General features: G+C 41.4%; 1 protein-coding gene across 2 annotated transcripts; it reads left to right on the top strand.

Moving 5' to 3' along the window:
* The first annotated feature begins 12,330 nt into the window (after nucleotides 1-12,330).
* On the top strand, nucleotides 12,331-17,405 carry LOC110691943 (reticulon-like protein B8). 2 transcript variants are annotated; one of them, XM_021868923.1, is made up of 6 exons: nucleotides 12,331-12,553; nucleotides 14,105-14,293; nucleotides 14,418-14,598; nucleotides 14,701-14,842; nucleotides 15,833-15,902; nucleotides 16,939-17,405. In XM_021868923.1, exons 2-6 carry the CDS (start codon nucleotides 14,110-14,112, stop codon nucleotides 17,106-17,108), a joined length of 747 nt encoding a protein of 248 aa, XP_021724615.1. In that variant the 5' UTR covers nucleotides 12,331-12,553; nucleotides 14,105-14,109; the 3' UTR covers nucleotides 17,109-17,405. The 2 variants fall into 2 exon arrangements, with proteins under 2 accessions (XP_021724615.1, XP_021724616.1); XM_021868924.1 differs by lacking the exon at nucleotides 12,331-12,553 and adding an exon at nucleotides 12,562-12,674.
* Nucleotides 17,406-21,302: the final 3,897 nt, after the last annotated feature.

Genomic DNA, 21,302 nt, shown 5'->3' with positions numbered 1-21,302 from the left:
GTATGCGTTTAACAAGGATAGCCAATTTATCCTAAAGGAAATCAAGGGACAGATCTCAATTGAGAAGCCGGTCCCCATGAAGGGTTCTGCAAACAACCGAAACCAAGAAAAATTCTGTGATTATCATGAAGATGTTGGTCATCACACCAATGAATGCATCAGTCTCATGCGGTATCTGGACCGCCTAGCTGAGCAAGGTGATCTTGACACTTATGTCAAGAAATCTACGGGGAACACTTCCTCGAAAAAGCAGTCGGCCAAAAAGAATCAACAGGCCGACAGCTCCGATACAGATGATGCAGTCGTCTACACCATTGCAGGCGGCTTCTCAGGAGGCGGCCCCACTATTAGGGGCAACAAAGACAATATCAGACGGTTAGATGTAAATTCCGTTCACCAAGAACGACCCTCCAAATATTCATTTCCTGAGATTGTCATCACTGAAGAAGATCTAGGAGGGGTAAGAGGGCCGCATGACGACCCTATCGTTATTGAATGTAAAGTGGCCAACCAGAGAGTTGGCCGAATCCTCATAGATACCGGAAGCTCCTCAGATCTCATCAGTAGCAAATGTCTGTCGAAACTAAAATATCAGACTGATTGCATACATTCGGCATCCCACCCTTTAGTAGGGTTTGGAGGAGAAGTCGTCCACCCAGTGGGACGAGTGGATTTACCCATCCGCCTGGGCGAAAAAGGGGAAGGACGACACATGGTAGTCCGGTTCCTGGTAGTAGAAGAACTCTCGGCCTACAACATGATTCTGAGACGACCAACCCTGAATAATTCCAAGGCTGTTATAATCACATCTCTTATGTTGCTCAAGTTTGAGAGGGATAATGGAACAGTCGAGTCCCTAAGGGGAGATCAGAGGATGGCCCGAGAGTGCTATCTCTCGGATGTCAAGCCCACTGTTATGGCCACTGGGTCGAGCGGTGGAAAAATAGACCTTGACAATGTCAAGGAGAGTGCGCCTGTTCAAGAAGCAGGCGGCAAGAAGAGAAAGGCATCCCAGACAGGGGCCGCAAGAAAAGACAGAAAATAGCAATCATTGGCAGAGGAGCGGTCGGATGAATTCCGCCCTCAGCCGGCTGGTGAGCATACGGACCTGATCTTAGATAACTCGCGTCCTGACAGAGCAATCAAGGTTGGGACGACTACTCTAAGGGACCTGGGTGACGACTTTCACAAACTATTGAAAGAATAGGACATCTTTGCATTCGAAGTCCATGAAATGCCAGGCATTAGTCCTGATCTGGCGGTACATAAACTGGCCGTGGATCCGAAAAAGAAGCCGGTACGGCAGAAGAAGCGGAACCATGGCGAAGAAAGAAGTCAGGCGGCAGCCGCCGAAGTTAAAAAATTACTTGATGCAGGGTTCATTCGGCAATGTTACTTCCCAGACTGGGTTGCAAATGTGGTGCTTGTTAAAAAGCCGAATGGCACCTGGCGAATGTGTGTAGACTACACAAACTTAAACAAGGCGTGCCCCAAAGACAGTTACCCTCTGCCTAAAATTGATAACCTGGTCGACTCAACAGCCGGCCATGCTTTGATGAGCTTTATGGACGCCTACTCTGGTTTCCATCAAATTCCTTTATGGAAGAAAGATCAAGAGAAGACGACCTTCGTCACTGATCAGGGGTTATACTGTTACACGGTCATGCCGTTTGGTCTTAAGAATGCCCCGGCCACTTTCCAGCGAATGATAAACACTGTGTTCTTTGATCAGATTGGGAGAAATGTCGAGGCATATATTGATGATATGATTGTCAAGTCTAAACTTCAGAAAGATCATCTGTCGGACCTCCGAGAAACTTTCGCCACACTCAGGCGGCACCATGTCATGCTCAATCCCAGGAAATGTTTCTTTGGAGTTGAGTCTGGGAAATTTCTCGGATTCCTTATCAATCAGAGAGGAATAAAGGCGAACCCTGAGAAGGTGCAGGCAGTCATCGACATGCAGTCGCCTTGTACCATCCGAGAGGTTTAGAAGTTAACAGGTTGTCTGGCGGCCTTGGGAAGATTTCTAAGCCGATCAGGCGACAAATGCCTATACTTTTTCCAGGCAATTAAGAAAAAGGCAAGGTTTGAATGGGGGCCGGATGCTGAGGCGGCCTTCCAGAAATTGAAAGTTCACTTGCATTCCTTGCCGAGGCTGGTCAGCCCTTTGCCCAAAGAAGTACTCTACATGTACCTGACCGTCTCTGATCATGCGTTAAGCGCTGTTCTCCTTGCTGAAAGAGACGGCTGTCAGCTCCCGGTCTACTTTGTCAGTCACGTACTGAAAAATGCCGAGTTGAGGTATCCCTTAGTGGAGAAATTTGGTCTTGCACTCTTCATGGATGTTAAAAAATTGAAGCCCTACTTTTTGGCACATGCAGTCGTCGTGTATACAGACCAACCTATCAAGCGGCCACTGACCATCATGGAGTCGTCAGGCCGAATGATCAAATGGGCCATAGAAATACAGAGCATCGAAGTTACCTTCGAGCCTAGAAAAGCAGTGAAGGGGCAAGCCTTTGCTGACTTTATTGTTGAGATGACTCGTCCTCCTGACTCTCAAGTTCCAGACCAAGTCTGGAAGGTATATGTGGATGGAAGCTCTACTTCAAATGGTTGTGGAGCAGGCGTCATATGTCAGTCGCCAGAGGGCGACAGGTACGAGTATGCTCTACGCTTCAGTTTTCAGGCCTCAAACAATGAGGCAGAATATGAAGCTTTACTAGCCGGAATCCGCATGTGCAAAGCGGCAGAGGCAAGAAAAATAGACGCCTGTTCCGATTCACAATTGATAGTGAGTCAGTACAATGGCGAATACGAAGCAACCCATCCGGCCATGATCAAGTATTTTCAGGCGGTCCGACAAGCAGTCGGCTCCCTTGAGGATTTCCATCTGACCCAAGTGCCGAGATCAGAAAACAACCAGGCGGATGCACTTTCAAAATTAGCATCATCCGCCTCCTGTGATACTCCTCGAACTGTTTTTTGGGAAGTAATGGAGAAGAGAAGCATCGAGGAAGACCCTATTGGAATCCTAGACAGAAGCTCAACCTGGATGGATCCAATCAGGGCATATCTGACAAACGGTACCCAGCCGGATGATCATCAACAGGCGGCAGCACTGAAAAAACGAGCAACCAGTTTTGAAATAATAAAGGGAGAACTTCACAAAAGGGGTGACAAGCGCACATTAGGGCGCGCTTTAAGGCATATAAATGGGTGATTTTGGATGTATTTAGGCTCGTTTTGGTCGTATATTGCCTTGTTACACTCGTTTCCTTCATATTACGTGCTTCACGGGTTTCGGTCTGTTTTTGGTGTGTTAACAGGTATAGTTGACCAAGTTATTTCGAGTCCCAAACCATTGGTGCATAATCAGGCTATTATCGATCCTAGTCCACCAAGCTAAGGCTTTGCTGCGGTTCTCAAGGCCTTGAAAGGCAAGTTAAGTAGCAGGCAAGGCAGAACAGTTCACAAATATGACACCTGTTCACTATTTTGCTCACAACTTTCGGTATACAAATGATAATGGAGTGATTCTAATTGCATTAGAAAGTAGATCTGAAGAGATTTCCAACGATATATTGCACGCCTCAAACGGAGCTCTGGATAAGAAGTTGTGACTGTTTTAAGAAGACCAAAGTGCCTGCAACCTTCCTGCCTATGCTGCACGGCCGTGCCAGATTCAGCACGGCCGTGCCAGGCATTAGCACGGCCGTGCCAAGCCAATTTCCATGCCCGTGCCAGTGCCAGATTCAGCACGGCCGTGCCAGATTCAGCACGGCCGTGCCAGGCATTAGCACGGCCGTGCCAGATTCAGCACGGCCGTGCCAGGCATTAGCACGGCCGTGCCACATTCAGCACGGCCGTGCCATAATTGAAGATATTGCGGATCAGCTACTACCATGCTTGCACGGCCGTGCCACTTCCAGCACGGCCGTGCCGATTCACGAAGGGCAGCCTGCAGTTTACTTTCCAATTTAAAACATATATATATAGCCCGATTGTAAGGGTTAGGAGACAGTTTTTAGAGATAGTTTTGAGAGCCTTTGTAGAGAGTTATTGGAGAACGTTCTTAGTATTAGAGATTCATTAGTTTTATTAGAGAATTTTCTAGAGATTTTAGTTTTCTTGGATTGATTTGAAGCAAGATTTGCGAAGATTCTTTGTCTTATTCATTGACGACGGATATCAAAGTTCTGAACTTTTCCATTGATTCGCATCAATACAATTGGTATTATTCATTCTTGTTTATTAATCAAGCTTTATTATTCCTTAATCAGAATTCATGTTTATATCTATTATGCTTATGGAATTCATTATTGCTTTGATTATGAATATGTGTGAGTAGTCTCCTAGCTAGGGTTTCGGGATGAAACCCGGCCTAGGTAATCTATGTAATTGAGGATTGATTTTGATAAACGGATTGTGATTAAATTGATTATATGCGATTGCATGTTAATTCATTATAATAGGAGTAGCTAACCTAGAATCTTGAATTTGATTGCATGATATTCTTGATTTGAACAAGAGATTGTGAATTGAGTATTTCATTATTGAATGTGGTTTGATTATGTATCGAGTAATGTTAAGTGCATGAGAAATCCAAGCTTAGTATTGCCCGTTGTCTTCCTATCACATGATATTGATCAGACATATAGTCTTTGCATGTCCCGTTTGTCTCTGTGATTCCTTGTTGCGTAGTTACCGATGGTTTGGTGAATTCCCGTTCTCCCTAGTGTCTTAGTTTATTGATTTATTCCATCTTATTAGTAGTATTTTAGAACACCATTTTCCATTGATTTCGAACTAGCTTAGGTTTAAGATTGATTTGCAATTACTCTCGTTCCTCGTGGACCGAACCTTTATTTGCCATTGTACTTGGTTATAGGGTGTTCGTATAAGTATTGTTTGATTGAGAGTTAGATTGTAGCGACCGATTTAACCCTTGTCAAGGGGGTACCTTCAACCCTTCTTAAAGTGTGTTACTCCAGAAAAGGGACAAGAGATATTAGACGATCTTCACTCTGGTTACTGTGCTTCCCATATAGGCGGTAGGACGCTTGCTCAACGGGCAAGGCGGCAGGGCTACTTTTGGCCTACTTTAGAAGCAGATGCAATGGAGATGGTGAAAAAATGTGACAAGTGCCAAAGGTTTGGCAAGCTAATTCACCGTCCGGCTACTGACCTCACTACCATTCATAGCCCACTACCGTTTGCTAAGTGGGGCATGGATATTCTGGGTCCATATACGCCTGCTACAGGCGGAAGGAGGTACATACTTATTGCCGTCGACTACTTCACTAAATGGGTAGAGGCGGAGGCTGTAAAGGGAATCAAGACAAAGGATGTAATTTCATTCATTTGGAAAAATGTCATCACTCGGTTCGGGGTTCCCATGTCTATGGTTTTTGATAATGGTCCCCAATTTGAGACGTCTGTTCTCAAAAGCTGGTTGGGTGACCAAGGAATTTCACACTACTTTGCATCTGTCGGCCGTCCACAAGCAAACGGCCAGGTAGAAGCCTTTAATAAAATCATCTCAAACGGTCTCAAGAAAAAGATTGAACGAGCAGGCGGCCTATGGGCGGATGAATTACCACATGTTCTCTGGGCCATTAGGACGACTGAAAAAGGGGCGACTGGAGAAACTCCATTCCTCCTAACTTATGGTGCGGAAGCTGTTCTTCCAATAGAACACTACGAGCCGACTCTTCGAGTAATGCTATATGACGAAGAGGCAAACTGGGAAGCCATGCGCCTGGCATTAGACTCACTTCCTGAAAGGAGGGGCAATGCTGTCTTGCGCCATGAAATTTACCGCCTGAGAATGACTAGATCATACAACAAAAAAGTACACAGGCGTCCACTCAAAGTGGGGGACTTTGTACTTAGAAAAATGGAAGCAGTTGGAAGGGCTAATGAGTCTGGCAAACTAACTCCCAACTGAGAAGGACCCTACCGAATGTGTGAAGAGGTCAGGGACGGTACCTACCGTCTGGAAACACCAGACGGCCAACCGTTGCCTCGAACTTGGAATGCAGATAATCTTAAGAAATATTTCTTTTGAATGATATAAATAGTCAAGGGCTACTTAATAAAAGTTTGCATACTTAATATTCAATTTTTTACTAAGAGGGGCACGCCTACTAACAAACAGTCAGCTACTCTCCATACTCAGTTTTCATTTTTACTTAAGAGGGGCATGCCTACTGACAAACAGTCGGCTACTCTCCATGTTTAATTTTTATTCTTACTTAAGAGGGGCAGGCCACCTATACATTTACAGTCGCCTACTCTCCATTGAGTATTTTACTCTATCTTCAAAGCATGTCGTCTGTACCTTTACAGTCGGCTACTCTCCATTGAGTATTTTACTCTATCTTCAGAGGGGCATGCCGCCTGTACCTTTACAGTCGGCTACTCTCCATTGAATATTTTACTCTATCACCATAGGGGCATGCCGTCTGGATATATAGTCGGCTACTCTCCATAGAAGAGGGTCGACTGGTTCCAAAGCACACAACCACCCCCCTTATACTTAGCTAAAAATGATCAGGGCCTGGCCGACCCTGTGCCTAAACAGGCGGCTACCCTCCTCTTACTTAGCACCTTCGTTCACCAAGAACTAACCAAGGCCACAAGCCGAATGATCAGTCCAGGCGCCAAGCCAACTGATCCAATCTTTAAACTAATACGACTTGTCCCAACATCATAGCAGGCGTCCGGCGGCATCCCTCCGGATGAAATTCGTTGCAGAGAGCAGCTCCCTTTTGGGTGGAACATTGCTCTATAAACTAATTACACGACACCTATACGACTGTCCCCAAGGGCAACCACGTAGCCGTTTTTGAGACAAGGATAACTCTATCACTAACCAAACCAGTGGTAGCAGTTGACATCTGAGTCAGATGACCGCCTGTATTACTTGGGATAAATGCAGGGGGTATCTCTTGAGTTAATAGCCAACAAACATTGGCGAATTAAAAGGTTCAGCCGGCCTCCGCCGCCTGGTACCTTTACTACTCAAGCAGGAGTGACGGCGACTAAGTAACACCAAAGTTAACTTATAGTCACTCTCTCAAACTTAGTATGGAGCCTAAAAGGTATGAGTCGTCCGCCTGTTTTTAGCAAACAGGGGCTCTCAACCACTACTCCTGCTAGGTTAACAACCTATGAGTTAAAAGCCAACAAACATTGGCGAATAAAGGGGAACAACCGGTACCCACCGCTTGATACCTCTACTACTCAGTTACTCGGTCACTCCTTAAAAATTTAGTATGAAACTAAAAAGGTGTTCATACAGCACATGTTCACACTAGATTAAATATGGCGGGGAACAGTCGGCCTAGACGGCCTAAAGTCTCTAGCCTAAAAGCTAGTCGGCCTAAAACCACTTTCCTACTTGGTTAATTTTACAAATGACAGGACCGCCTGCCTAAAGGGGATCCAATCTTTAAAATGTTTCGAATACCGATTGGATAAATGGCCGACTGATCGTCTAGCCTGGAAACAGACAACCAGTCGTCCAGGGGCATAGGCGGCGTGACTAACTATCCGTACCTGTCTGCAACTATCGGCCATGTAAAACAGTCGGTATAGTGTACAATTGGATATCAGAATATTCAATACTTAAACAAATTTGAAGCAAAACAAAAATATTCATTAAAAGGAAGCCGGTCATTAAAGACCGGCAAAATATTCAGAGCCCCGGCCCCCTGGCCGGGTAAATACAAACAAACGGCACGCAGGCCGGGGAAAGAAGACATAAAGCTTATGAAGGGGGCAGATCTTCAATATTAGCAGCTGCCGCTTGGTCAGCACTCTTTTTGCTGGACTCGGCTTCAGCTGCATCCTTCTTTGATGTATTACCCCCAAGCGGCACAAGCGCCACCACCGGCTGCTCCTCCTCCTCCAGTGCCTCTTCCTCAGCAGCCACCAGGATCTCTTGATTATATCTATCAGAACACTTGTGATACGTTTTTTCCCAGGAGGTAAAGTCGGCATTGGGGAAGAGGCGGCCCCAAGTCATGCGCTGGATTTGAGCAGAGTCTTCCATCATCTCCCGGACCAGCTCTTTCTTTTCTTGCTCGGCCTTTTCCGAGAGCTCCTGAGTAAGACTCTTCTCCTGGGTCACCAGGCGTACCTTTACGCTCGCCAAGGATTTCTCCAAGGTTTCGTATGAGGACATCTTTTGGCGAAGAGGTCTCAGCTCGGCCTTGAGGTTGTTGATGGTCGCCTCCAGCTCGCTATTCCTCTTCTGGGCCGCCTCTAACTGAGCCCGGATAGCGGCGGTAGCCTGCGCCTGATAATAAAGAATATCAATGGTCAAAACTTCATTTTGGGCAATTTGAAACATTGCCTTATCACAGTCAGAGGCGTCCATAGATTTTGCAGCCTTTACCTCTTTGTTCTTCCGGTCAAGCGGCTTGCGAAGACCGTTCACTCGGAGCAGGGCCTAAGTAAAAAGGGGAACAGGCGTCAGTTTCCAAACAAAAAAGAAAACAGGCGTCCTGGAATTCAAATACTCAAAAATATGCTAAGTATACCTCAGCAAGGACCCCTGCAATCCCGTCTAGGTCAAGGGTGTCGACACCCCTGACCGCCTCCCTTTCAGCTGGAGGAACGACTTTGATCATAGACTTGGCCACTTCGACCAAGTCAGGCTCCTGAGGGCCGGCTGCATCAAGCATAAACAAACGGATTAGACCTAGTAAAGGAAGGAGCAAGTCTAAAATTTACAAGGACAATTTCATACTTCTAGGTGGCCCAGCTGGAGTTTTAGAAGAAGTGGCCGGCTGTTTCTCAGCCGCCACATGTTTCCTGGCAAAACCAGGAGAGCTCGTAACAGTCGTCCTCCGGGCCTTGGGGTCCGGCTGTTGGGAAGAAGAAGCTCTTGGAGCGCCCGTCTAAAAAAGAAGAAAAGAGTCAGTATATGCATAAACACAACTCCAAAAAGAGGGTGAAAGGTTCGAAGCCCACCAAGGGTGCCCCCTTGTTAGGGGAGTCGGTTGAAGACTGTTGCATGATGGAGGCCCGCAACATGGCCGCCGCAGTCTTGGAGGCGGTAATTTTGCTCATGGCGTCCGCTGCAAAAACAAATAGCAAAGTTAATAAAAGTCATAACAAGAAATGCATGGAACAACAGAGTATTCGACAGGCCGGCTACCTCTTGAGCACCGACTGCTGAGGCCACAGGCGGCCAAAAAGTACTCGTCGTAGAGCCATTTGAAGCTCGGGACGCAGTGCAGGGGTACTTGCTCTCGTACCCCTGAAGTAGAGTTCACCTTCGACTCTACTTTGAAGAGTCCTTTATCTAGGATCTCTTTCTTAGCCTTGGGGGAACAGGCGGCATGCTGCGGCCGCCTGCAAGAAGGGGCGGATTCCTGTTCCACCTGTTGAAGCGCTTGTTCAGCTGTGTGTCTGAACTCTCAATGATAAGGAAGGTGCTCCGCCAGTCCTTCCATTTGTTTGCTTTACCTCTCGTCATGAGGTAGCCCCTGTGGCTCGTCAATTGATACCAGCCGGTACCGCCTGCCTTAGGGGTCCGACTGAGGTAGTTCATGTGGGGGAAAGCCTCGAAGTTCGGCTCCACCCCATGTAGTTCGCACCCGGCCACATAGCCGAGTACGTTGACCCAGGAGTTCGGGGCTAACTGCCATAACCCCAACTCATACCCATCCAAGATCCGCTGAACAGCCGGATGTAGTGGGAAGCGCAACCCAGCCTTGATGGCCGCCTCGTAGCAGCCAAAGCAGGCGCCATCATAACTGGTACCAGCCGGCCAGACGACTGTGTCATCTGGATCCGGCACGAACACTAAAAAGTCGGGGCCCATTGTGTGGTTTTCGATAAAGCTCTCCACTTTCTCTTGCATGGCCGTGATCCGGCCCCGAGGTACCGTGCAGTAGTAGGGGGTATTTTGCTCTCGGTGAGAGGCGGATGGCTCCGCCCAATCGTCCCCCTTCTCAACTGCGTGAGAAAGCCTCGCCTCTTGTAGGCGACTGTTTTTCTCTTCTGTGTCCAGAGAAGCATGGCCAGAAGAGCTAGACTCGGAATCGTCCTCTAACGAGTCCGAAGAGGACGACTGCTCCCCTCTCTCGGAGGGGCCCGCCTCCTCTCCTTTAAAAGGAGCAGGAGAGAATGTAGAATTGTCAACTGTAAAATGGGAAGGGGTCACTTTGACTCCTCCCTCAGAACTGCCGGCTTTCAAGACGCTTTGTTTCACTTCCACATCTGGCGCCTGGTCAGATGTTTCACTAATCGGCACCCTATGGGAGGAGCCGTCTGAGTTTGAGATCCTGACAGTCTTTTTTGTTCTGGCCATCATGCTCTGCATAGACACAGATACAGTCGGACTTTGTATAAAGGGCAAAGATGGGTCCAGAAAAGGGCAGGCGACACTCCTAGTCCTAGATTCAGCCGTCCCCGGTGACCGGCTGATCACTAACCTAGGTCGTGTCGTGTGCTTCCGTGGTGCCATTTCAAAAAAGAATAAAGTAAAGAGAAAATTAAGAGTAAGAGAACCGACGGTTACCTGAACGAGTGACGATTGATGAAGTTCTGAAAATCCTTTGCAGTCGGCTTGTCAGAGCAGGCGGTAGGCAGAAAGGGTCTAAAATGTCAGAGCAAGTTCAGGGGTCCGAATGTTCTCTCACAAAGTTTTCAAGTGTGAAAATGACCGAAGTCAACACTCCTTTATATAGGCGAAGTGAGAAGGCGAAGGGTCACTTCCAAAATTCAAAATTTTGGCGGGAGAATCTCTCGGCCTCTCGCCGAGTGACACCTGTAGCAGGTCGTCGCCTGTTACAGGGCGATACCTGTCACAGGTAACACGTGACCAGTCACGTGCCACCTGTGAGGGGCAAATGATTAGGGGATTTTGCTCCCACCAATCGGAATGCGCCACGTGGGCCAATCAGGTCCTGCCAAGTGTCCCCCAGTTGGACATCTCAGGGCTTGCCACGTGGCACACGCTTATTCGTCCACCCTGGACTTATTATGTCATGACACGTGGCATACTCCATGCCTAATGGAGAAGCCGGTCACCTAGGCCCAACTTCCGAGGGAAGCCCAATCAGCCCAAGGTTAACCTAAACCTAGTTTGGCACGTTTCCCGAGGTTATAAATACCTCCCTTAATCCTCATTAAGGGAGAGGACGCGAACAACGCAGATTACACACATTAAACACTCTCACCTAGAGAGACCCAACCACTTTAATTTCCGCATTAATTACTCCTTAATCAAGTACTAACTTAACCGTCGGAGGCAGATCTCCAACCATCCGGAGCATCCGTTTGTTTTGCAGGTACAGGCGTCCGGTTCCAGTCTCGGAATTGTAACTCTCCTGCAGGACATCAGAAAACCCCGAAACACTTGGTATATACTAATCCCTCTGTCCCATAATATATTCATGAAATAGGAAGAAAAAGTGGATGAACTACATTAATAAAAGTGAAAAGTACAATTATAGCCAAAAGTTAGAGAGAGAAAGTGGAAAAATGTACAAGACAAGTGCAAAATTCAAGGGTAATTTAGAAAGTATAATGAATAAAGCTAAAAAAAAGTGAGGGTATAATTAGAGGCGATCATTGGGCGGGCCGGACCGGGCCGAAGCTAAAAAATTATGCCCACTTCTCGGGTCGGATTTTTTTGTGCCCAAACTCGTCCAAATGGTGGGGCTGTGCGGGGTTTTCGGGTCATTTTCGGACCGAGCCTAAAAAATCAACTAAATATGTATAAAAACACATTCCCAAACCCGCAAAAAAAAAAATTCGGGCCGAGCTAACTTTGATCACCTCTAGGTATAATGATCTTTACATAATATCCAAAAATGAAAATAGGAACAAAATTTTGGATCTCCAAAATAATGAAAAGGAACTACATTATGGGACGGAGGTAGTAGAGGTGATCAAAGTTAGCACGGCCCGACCCGACTCGATGTTGGGCGGTTTTTTTGGCCCGAAAACGGGTTGGGCCCGACCTGATTTTTTTTGCGGGTTTGAAAATGCGTTTTTATGCATATTTAGTTGATTATTTAGGCCGGTCTGAAATGACCCGACCATTTTAGACAGGTTTGGGCACAAAAATTCCGGCCCAAAGTTTGACCCGATCCGAGAAGTGAGCATATTTTTTAGTTTCAGCCCGGCCCAAACCCAGCCCGACTCGCCTAATGATTACCTCCAGGAGGGAGTAGTAATTGACGACCAACAGCCACAGCCAGGGCAAAAAAAAAAAACAATTCCCAAGGAGGAGAAGAGGCACACACGTGGTTATTATAGATAGCAGCATAATCAGAATAATTGGCCCAAATTGAGACGCAAAACATGAGATTAAAAACGTGAGATTAAAAAACGTGAGATACTTTTCCATGAAACCAACAATCTCCTTAATTTTTTATTAACATAACATTGTCATCATACAATTATACAAAATTACAAACCACAATTTTCAGAAATTTTCCAGAGAAGAAAAACTTTAACCGCACTTTCATCATAACCAACTACCCTCCTACACTTCCCCATCTACCCCTTCTTCTTAATTTCATTGGTTTGTTCCTCATTTTCTCTCTTTCTTTAATTTCCTGTATTTTTATTGATTTCTTCGTCTGCTTTATTGGGTTTATCTCAGATTTTGTTTATATTCTATGGACTAGTACTACCCTGAATTTGTATGCTTCTATGCTCAATTGTATTGGGTTGATTGTAATTTTTTTATAATGTTTATGAAATGGTTTTTTTTTTTTTAAATTTATTCCTTTTTTCTTCAGTTCGTCTTGGTCAATTCTGGGTTTTACCCACCTTGTGAAATGGGTATCTGTTGTTGAATTTCTTATGATTTGATGTAGGGTATGAGGTTTATTGCTTCGTTTGTTCCAGTTCAGTAGTGGATTGTGAAGGAATTTGCTGAAAATCATTTATCATTGTCTTTGATACTCCGTAATATGTACAGTTATTGAGAACAAGTTTTCTATTTAAAATACAACAGATCACAAAAGAAAAAATAGAGATTATTATTTTTATAATTTTATTTCTTTATGCTATCCCCTCATACTTTTCAATTTTTCAAACTAGCCTTTGTATTTGGGTTTGAGACTTTGAGTGACTTCTTCTACATGTGCCTTTCTTGGGTGGCTTTTTCTTTTGCTTTCATATACATTAGATAGATAGTCACTTCTTGTAAGATTAAAAGTGGCTACTTTTTTTTTTTAAATGTAAAAGTAGTCATCAACTCATCATTACGCTTTTTGATGTATGAATCCTTTCTAGGAGTGTTTGATATGATGATATCTAGCGTTTAGCACTATAAAACTGATGTCATTGATTGAGAGATTTATCCAAACTGCAGTCCTGACCTTTTTTATTGGGGGGAGAAGGAGGTGCTTTGACAAAATTGTTGAAAATTTCGTGTCTTTTAGGTGTGATTGTGTGAATGCTTATCCTCTTGAGTTTATTATAGGCACACTTTCACTGTTTCACGGTGCTTAGTTTGTTGTAGTGCACTAGATGACTGCATCAATAATGGTTTACAATGCAAAATGGTTATGCTTGTCATTTCAAATGGTTATTAAGTTGCCTAGTCTATTTACTTTGGAGTTTGGAGTACAATTCATTCTATTCGTTGGTATTTTGATGCTTAGTTTGTGAAAAACAAGTGGCGGAGTAGTGAGACTATTGGTTACATGTTAATGATTCAGTCTGAGCTTTGGTCATTTAAGCTGGGGATGGATTGGCTTTGTCATTGAAAATTAAACTGCTAAAATGTTCTCACTTTGTCTTTGCAATATGTGAGCTACACTTTGAATAGACAACTTAGCAAAGTTCGGGCAATCATTTTGTGGGACTTTGGAGACCATTACAATGGCCATTTGGTACAATTTAGTAATTTGTATTTTTTTTTTGGAAAGGTGTGTAGGATGAGGCATACTGAATAGATTGATTGGAAATTTGGATTTTATACAGATTTAGATTTACTAGATTTGTTTTGTATTAGTTGTATGAAATGAGTTGAAATCACATTTTACTTCTGAACTAAATTTTCTCTGTTAATGAAATGAAAGGAACATTGTCTGAATAGGTTCTTGGTTGTATTGATGTACAGGGAAAATGCCTGAGAACATATCACCTGAGAATCTTCTCAACAATATAATGGAATCATTTTCTGATAGTGTTCAAAAACAGAACTCTGGCTCTTTTCTCGAGGAGGAAGTATCCAATCCTGTAGCTTCTAAGTTTAATCGTCTTTTTGGTCGTCAGGAGCCTATGCATAAAGTTTTGGGAGGCGGAAAATGTAAGCCTCTTCTTTTATCCTTTCCTGTTCTTTCGTCTCCTTACTTGAGCAGTTGTTAGTTATATCCTTTCAATGTCGGGAATGATCAAATATGTCCAACTTTTTATGTTGTTTGTAAGAACAGCTGCTGATGTCTTGTTATGGAGGAACAAGAAAATCTCTGGCAGTGTTTTAGCCGGTGCTACTGCTACCTGGGTGATGTTTGAATGGTTGAATTACAATTTTCTGTCCCTTGCTTGCTTTGCTGTGGCTTTGGGCATGCTTGCTCAGTTTCTTTGGTCAAATGCCTCTGGTTTCTTGAATAGGTTATTGTAGCTCAAGGTTTTGTTTTTTTTGTTTTTTTTTTTGTAATATTTTAAGTTGAGTTTTCTATCAAGTCTGAAACTTTCTGTAACTCTTTATTACAGATCACCATCTGAAGTCCCACGAATTCAAGTGCCAGATGAGTGGTTTGCTGATATTGGCAGGATAGTTGGTAAAGAAGTCAACCGGGTTTTAATGTATCTTCAAAATATTGCTTGCAGTGGGAACCTAAAGCAATTTGCTCTGGTGTGTTATATATCTATACCTTTTATCCTTTATCTAATCTTCTGATGATCTACTGTGAAGTCCTATTCACTGGCTCAGCTTCTGTCCCAAGTTTCTCACACTTCTGGTTCGGACAGACCTCTGAAAGGCTTGCCTGTTTGTATATGATTATGAGGATGTAGAAAGTAATTCTGAAAGAATCTTTTTTGAGGCTCATTTGAATTGCAGCTTTTATGTTGAATCTTGCTTTGCCTTTTTTATGTGTTCCTTTTCTATTTAGTGGGGCCTTTAGTAGTGATGTGACTCAGTGAGGTCTCAGTTCTGTTAGTCTGTTAGTATATCAGAACTTGTTGCATTGACTCTTTTTTAAATGGTCTATTTAATTTTGCCATTCCTACTTCATGGCCTTATACAACAAGGCCGGTATAACAATGGCAATACAAACACAAAGGTTTATATTTTGGTGAAAGATTTTTTTTTACCCTACTCATATTATTATCAACAACAAACAATAACTACTGAAATAATACTCGTTTGAGAACTCTCAAGCTCTCCCACAGTCCCACTCATAATTAATGAGAACTCGTACTAATCCTTCGTCCTCACATGAGGCTTTCTTTAAAGCTGGGGAATGGGGATACAGCATGAGTAGCCTACTATGGTACAACCCCAATATATAGGGAATGCCACCATTAATTCTACTGAACTAGGACTCCAAATTGAAGAGGACTCACATTAGGACACAATCGTTATCTGGTTATAAATTTTTTCTTTCTTGTTCTGTTTAAAATGTGTACATTGTCTGAGTGTTGTGCTGAAATCTAGTTTAAAGCAGTGTACAATTTCTTTGCTTTTCTTTCTGTATATGCATGCACTGTATGTTCTTTTCGACTCATCGAGGATTGATGGATAACTTACTTATCTCATTGCACATGCTCAATTTTCCTTTCTTTATCAACCAGAATTAAGTTTAGTAAAAGAAATGCAATGTTTGACGTTGGTCATTTTTAGGTTGTATCAGGATTGGTGGCTGCTGCTATGATAGGGAGCTGGTGCAATTTCCTAACTGTTATCTATATTGGTAAGAGTTGTTGACTCTTAATTGTAATATTAGTTATCACTGCCTTTGCAATGTTTTGATTGTTTGTCAATCGCGTCATAAAACAGACTACATTAGATGTTCATTAGTCTTTGCTTTTTGGATGCCTCTGAACATTTGTGGTTCTATATTGACATGATTGCTCTATTATGGACATTAGGAACTTCTTTTATTAACACTATAATATTTGCACTTGCCCACAGTGTACTAGTCAATATCTTACTAAATATTTTCTTTCTTGTTCTCAGTCTTCTCACAGTAAGTGGTGCAATTCTATATCCGTCTATTTCTCAACCTTAATTCTATTCCATTGTAACCTAAGTTGACTTTATATCCTTATTTGCATTCCGCTCACCTGTCTTGGATAATTTCGTAAAGTCCACATCAGCATGTTTGTGTCATCTGTTCACTTATCTTCTCTATTGTGATACTCAATCAATTTTCTGCTTTTACATGAGGGATTTTTTTAATTAATTGTTAAAATTCCACATGGCTTGTATTACCAAATAAAAAGCATGTCCACTAGTTATTTGATGCCTGAATTCGAAATCTGCCTATACAACTCCATTGGTTTTTGTGTAACTAGATGTTGATGACATGCGTGAAATTTCTTGTACCTCATGTCAATTTAAAACTCTATTTGCCACTTCTTACCCTCCTCTATCCCACTTTTCTACAACCCTCATTAACTTCATTGAAATGTCTTCGACCACTCAAAAAAATGTTTTGGTTATACCTCATATCTATGGTTGAACTTATAATTTAGCTGCTTGTTTTTTTTTTTTTTTTTCTGTACATTATGTATATTACCTGTCAGTTCACGTCATAGTGTTCTTATGTTTAAATCTTAATGTTCCATGGATCCTGATTTGCTCTTACTCTAATTAGTTGTTAATAACGGTTTTAGTTATTATGTAGAATTTGTATTGCCTTATATGACAAAAGCTGCGATAATATTGTTTTGCTTCTGTTATCATTACTCATTGAATAGTCTTGGCTTTATCTTTCTTGGCATCAGGTTTTGTTGCTGCACACACACTACCAGTTTTGTATGAAAAATATGATGATCAAATTGATGGCTTTGTGGAAAATCTCAGCAATCAAATGACTCACCATTACAAGAAGGTTGATGCTCGTGTTCTCAGTAAGCTTCCTTCCAGAAGGCACTGGGGAAAGAAACATGAGTAAGAAAGAGTGATACAGGTCTACATTGTAAGCTGTTTGTCAATTGTTTCTTTGTCAGAATCGTCTTTTAGTGTAATTTGTTGTTAGCAGGATCTTCTGCTTTCATTAATGTACATGGAAATTCATGCTAGATAGATAAACTAATCTCTTCCTGAAAGGTTTGTCGGTTTGGCCTATCTCTTTCAGGAATAAGGAGTCAGGTACTACATTCTATTGTATGCAAATCTGTAATACTGTCGCTGATATAATTTTATTTGATGCAATTATAGATTTCTAAATGCAACTAAAAATTGATGCAAATACATTCTAAACGCTGATATTCTAAATGCAGATCTGACATTAACAAAATTATCTCATTTGAACTTATGAGAACTGAAACAAGTGAAAATAAAGTGAATAAGAAGTATAGAACATAGTCTTAATGGAGAACAATCAATTGTGCTGATTTTGAACTTCTAAAGGAATTTGGTGATATGCTTCAATCTCAAACAACAAATTTTCATTGTAAAATCTTAAAATTTGAACTTAATATGATTGCTTCAGGTGTCAGAATTCAGTATGTAAATTTTGTGATATGACGAGGCCCAGAAAATGTAGAAAGAGAGATGATGTTGATAATAAATTTCCCTTAAAAGATAGGATCAACAATTTACCTGATGTTCTATTTACTGACATACTTTCATGTCTTCCTACAAAGAATGCAGTTGCTACATGTGTATCATCTAAGAGATGGAGGGATGTTTTTACTGGGGTTATGCGCCTTAGCTTTAAGAAATCCCCTGTGTGTAAATATATCGGGTTGATTGTTTGTGTCCCATCTGTTCTTTCACTAATACCAGGAAGTTTGTTGATAATCCATTGCAAGCATCTTAGTGTAAGTTTATAACCACATTGAGACTTCACTTTGGCAAGGGTGATATCAGTTGTAGGATGATAGGCTGTGATCAAAATTGTTATGACCCGAAAATAAAAGCTATGCATGTTATTGCCTCGATATCTTTTCATTTAACCTGGGGAGTTAGAGAAGTTGATATTTGTATTCGTGTGATGGAGCTTAGTATGCTGTCTTCGGCCAATTTGTATTCGTGTGTTGAAACTCGATAAGACGATATGGATCTTGATCTTCAAGTTCCCTTGTCATTGTGTTTGCTGAACTTAAAAGAGTTTACTTAGCCTTATCAGCATATAGTCTAATGTTCGGTGCTTGTATCTAAAGCAAGGATGTATAGAGATTTGTTGGTTGATTCATACGTTTTTCTTTCTGCGCGTAAAGCATAATATTGTTCTCGTGCTTACATCAATGTAATAGACTAACTTACTTTGTTTTTTTTGGTCTAGGGCTTGGGTTATTGTGATACACTAGAACTAAGCTGCCCATTTATCATAATCTAAATCATTTGTAGCTTGTTACTAACCTAAAATTATTTTTTTAGTGAAATGATCTTAATACTCCTGATTTGCATACAATAATGATTATCAGACTAATAAACTTATATTTTCTTTTAACCATTTGATTAACGAGTTTTGTTTCACAATATGATTGGGGCAGCCTGAAATTTTTTTTCAGCGACATCCACCCAACAGCAAACGACCAGAACTCTGGCGATCGAAGACGGATCAATTCTAGAGTCTCTCATTTACTCACTTTCTCCATCTTAACATTTTTTTTTTGTTATGTTATGCTCGTAGTATAAGCTTATCATATAAATAATTTGTAATTTTTTTAATTTGTCTACTTTTATTTACAAGTAATGTTAATTTGGAGGTTGCAAGCTCACGATGTTTATTAATTTTTTTGGGGGTTGTTAAACAACGCTTCCATTTTACTAGGCATCGCTCGCTTTTTTAATATGAATTTTCATATTTACCCTTCGTAAATAAATACCCACGACACTCACAACACTCATTTCTGAAATCACATTTTACTCTCATACTTCAATCTCATTTTATCTCTCTAAATTTTTTTTTAAAAAAATTAAGTAAATCTTAAAAACGAAAAAAAAGTAAACATCCACAACCCACCACCGATAGCCACCAATCCAAGGAGGTGAGCAGAAATTTGGCGATGGCGGACCAGCGGCGAATCCGGGTGACGTACAGTGGTCGAGGCGGCGGCACCGGAGGCGACCAGGTATGGCTTTAAATTGAAAAAAAATCGCAATAGGTAGAATCTGCCTAAAAATTCCAGAAGAACCAAGGTAGATCCAAAATTTGTAAGCGGATCTACACATCCGCCTGAAATTTTCGGATGTCCGAGGAGAATCCGCCTGAAATTTCCGAATCCTCTTTGGTTTATCAGGATAATTTAGGCGGATCTACCCATCCGCCTAAAAATACCGGATGTCCGAGGTGGATCAGCCTGAAATTTCCGGATCCTCCTTGGTTCATCCGAGAATCTTAGGCGGAAGTCCTATTTTTTTCGTGATTAATATTTTTAAAAAATTGATTAATATTATTATTAGTAGTAATGTTATTTTTATTAACATTATTTTTATTATTATTATTATTATTATTATTATTATTTTTGAATATTAATATTTTTTGTTCAACTTCAATCAAATAGTTATATTTGTAATTATTACTGATATTTGATTTTGTACTTAATTAATGTAGATTGAGGGTTAGGGTGCTCGTCATGCAATATCACCGACGTTTGAATGCGTCTATTAGGAGGGAGTTGTAACACCCTAGAAATTCCTTTCCTTTAAAGTACCTGTTTTGCCCTTTTTAAAATACGAAAGAGGAAAATCTAAGATATTACCGCCACCGTGAAAACGGCTAAGGCAAGTATCAAAGGCACACAGCGGAAGACTATCTTTAAAACTATTTAAAATCAAGTCAACTTTAAAAGTCAAACCAAACACATTGCTCATTCGGGCACAAAAAAACTGAATTTTGTTGACATAGTCAAACGGATGCTCGTGGTCGTTTTTTATGAGAGTACCAATTTGGGTAAATTTGCGAGGAAGGATTGGCATCCTGTAAGGAAAAGGTTTAGAAAAGAATTCCCTTCCCAAAGAAAATAAAAACAATACAGTTCTTGCATGAATTAGGTTCAATGTTCGATCAAATAATTTCACTTATTCTAATCATATAGTCTCATGCTTTCAATTTATCAATCCACATGATCAAACATCACAACCTAAAATATTAATGCATACAAGAACATGATTATTTCTAACTCATATGCCCAAATTCTTTCCTATCCAAGCTCACCAACATGTTTTTAAAAGCTTTTAACACATAATACTTACTTCAATCCTTGCTTTCCTGCAAAATGAACAAACCAAAAATATTTTTGACTCCTTATTTTAATATAAATTTTTCCGAAAATAATTTCCGAAAAATACCAAAATATTCCGGATGACCCTTCTTTTTTAAAAAAAAATCGAAATTTCGAACTAAAAAAAGTTTTAAATAAAATAATTAAATTATTTCTAAAAATTTACATGAGTTAAAATAACTCGTTTTTAAAATAACTTAATTAAATAAGCACTTGGACAAGTTTAAACAAAACACTTTAAAACATGTTTTTAGCTTTAGTGGTAATAAAATCTCAAACAAAGCTCCCAGATACCACTTTCGTCTGGCAATGTAAGCACTGGCACTGTAATTAGCTTTGTTTCAAGGTTTGGAATGCCTCTTCACATTTGTCATCCCATTCAAACTTTTTGTCCTTCTTCATCAATGTGGTTATAGGACTAGCAATTTTCGAAAAATCTTTCACAAAACGTCTATAATACCCTGCTAAACTTAGGAAACTCTTAACATCAGATACTGTTTTTGGCGTAGGCCAACTCTTTACTGCCTCAATCTTTGTTGGATCCACTTCTACTCCTTCTTTAGACACAAAATGTCCTAAAACTGCCACCTTCTCTAGCTAAAATTCGCACTCAAAGAATTTGGCATAAAGCTTGTTTTCCCTTAATGTTTGCAGAACTGTCCTCAAATGTTCTACATGCCATGTTTCTCTTTACTTCTTGAATACACCAGTATATCATCTATGAACACTACCACAAACTTGTCCATAGATGGATGAAATACCCTATTCATCAAGTCCATAAAAATAGCTGGAGCATTCGTCAGCCCAAAAGGCATTACTGTGAACTCATAATGACCATATCTTGTCCTAAACGCAGTTTTGGGAACATCTTCGTCCGCGATCCTAAGCTGATGGTATCCAGACCTAAGATCAAT

This window comes from Chenopodium quinoa, unplaced genomic scaffold, assembly GCF_001683475.1.
Source record: "Chenopodium quinoa cultivar QQ74 unplaced genomic scaffold, ASM168347v1, whole genome shotgun sequence".
In the NCBI taxonomy this organism is placed as follows: domain Eukaryota; kingdom Viridiplantae; phylum Streptophyta; class Magnoliopsida; order Caryophyllales; family Amaranthaceae; genus Chenopodium; species Chenopodium quinoa.
The sequence above is the reverse complement of the archived record's forward strand: the minus strand, read 5'-3'. Positions and strand labels throughout refer to the sequence as shown.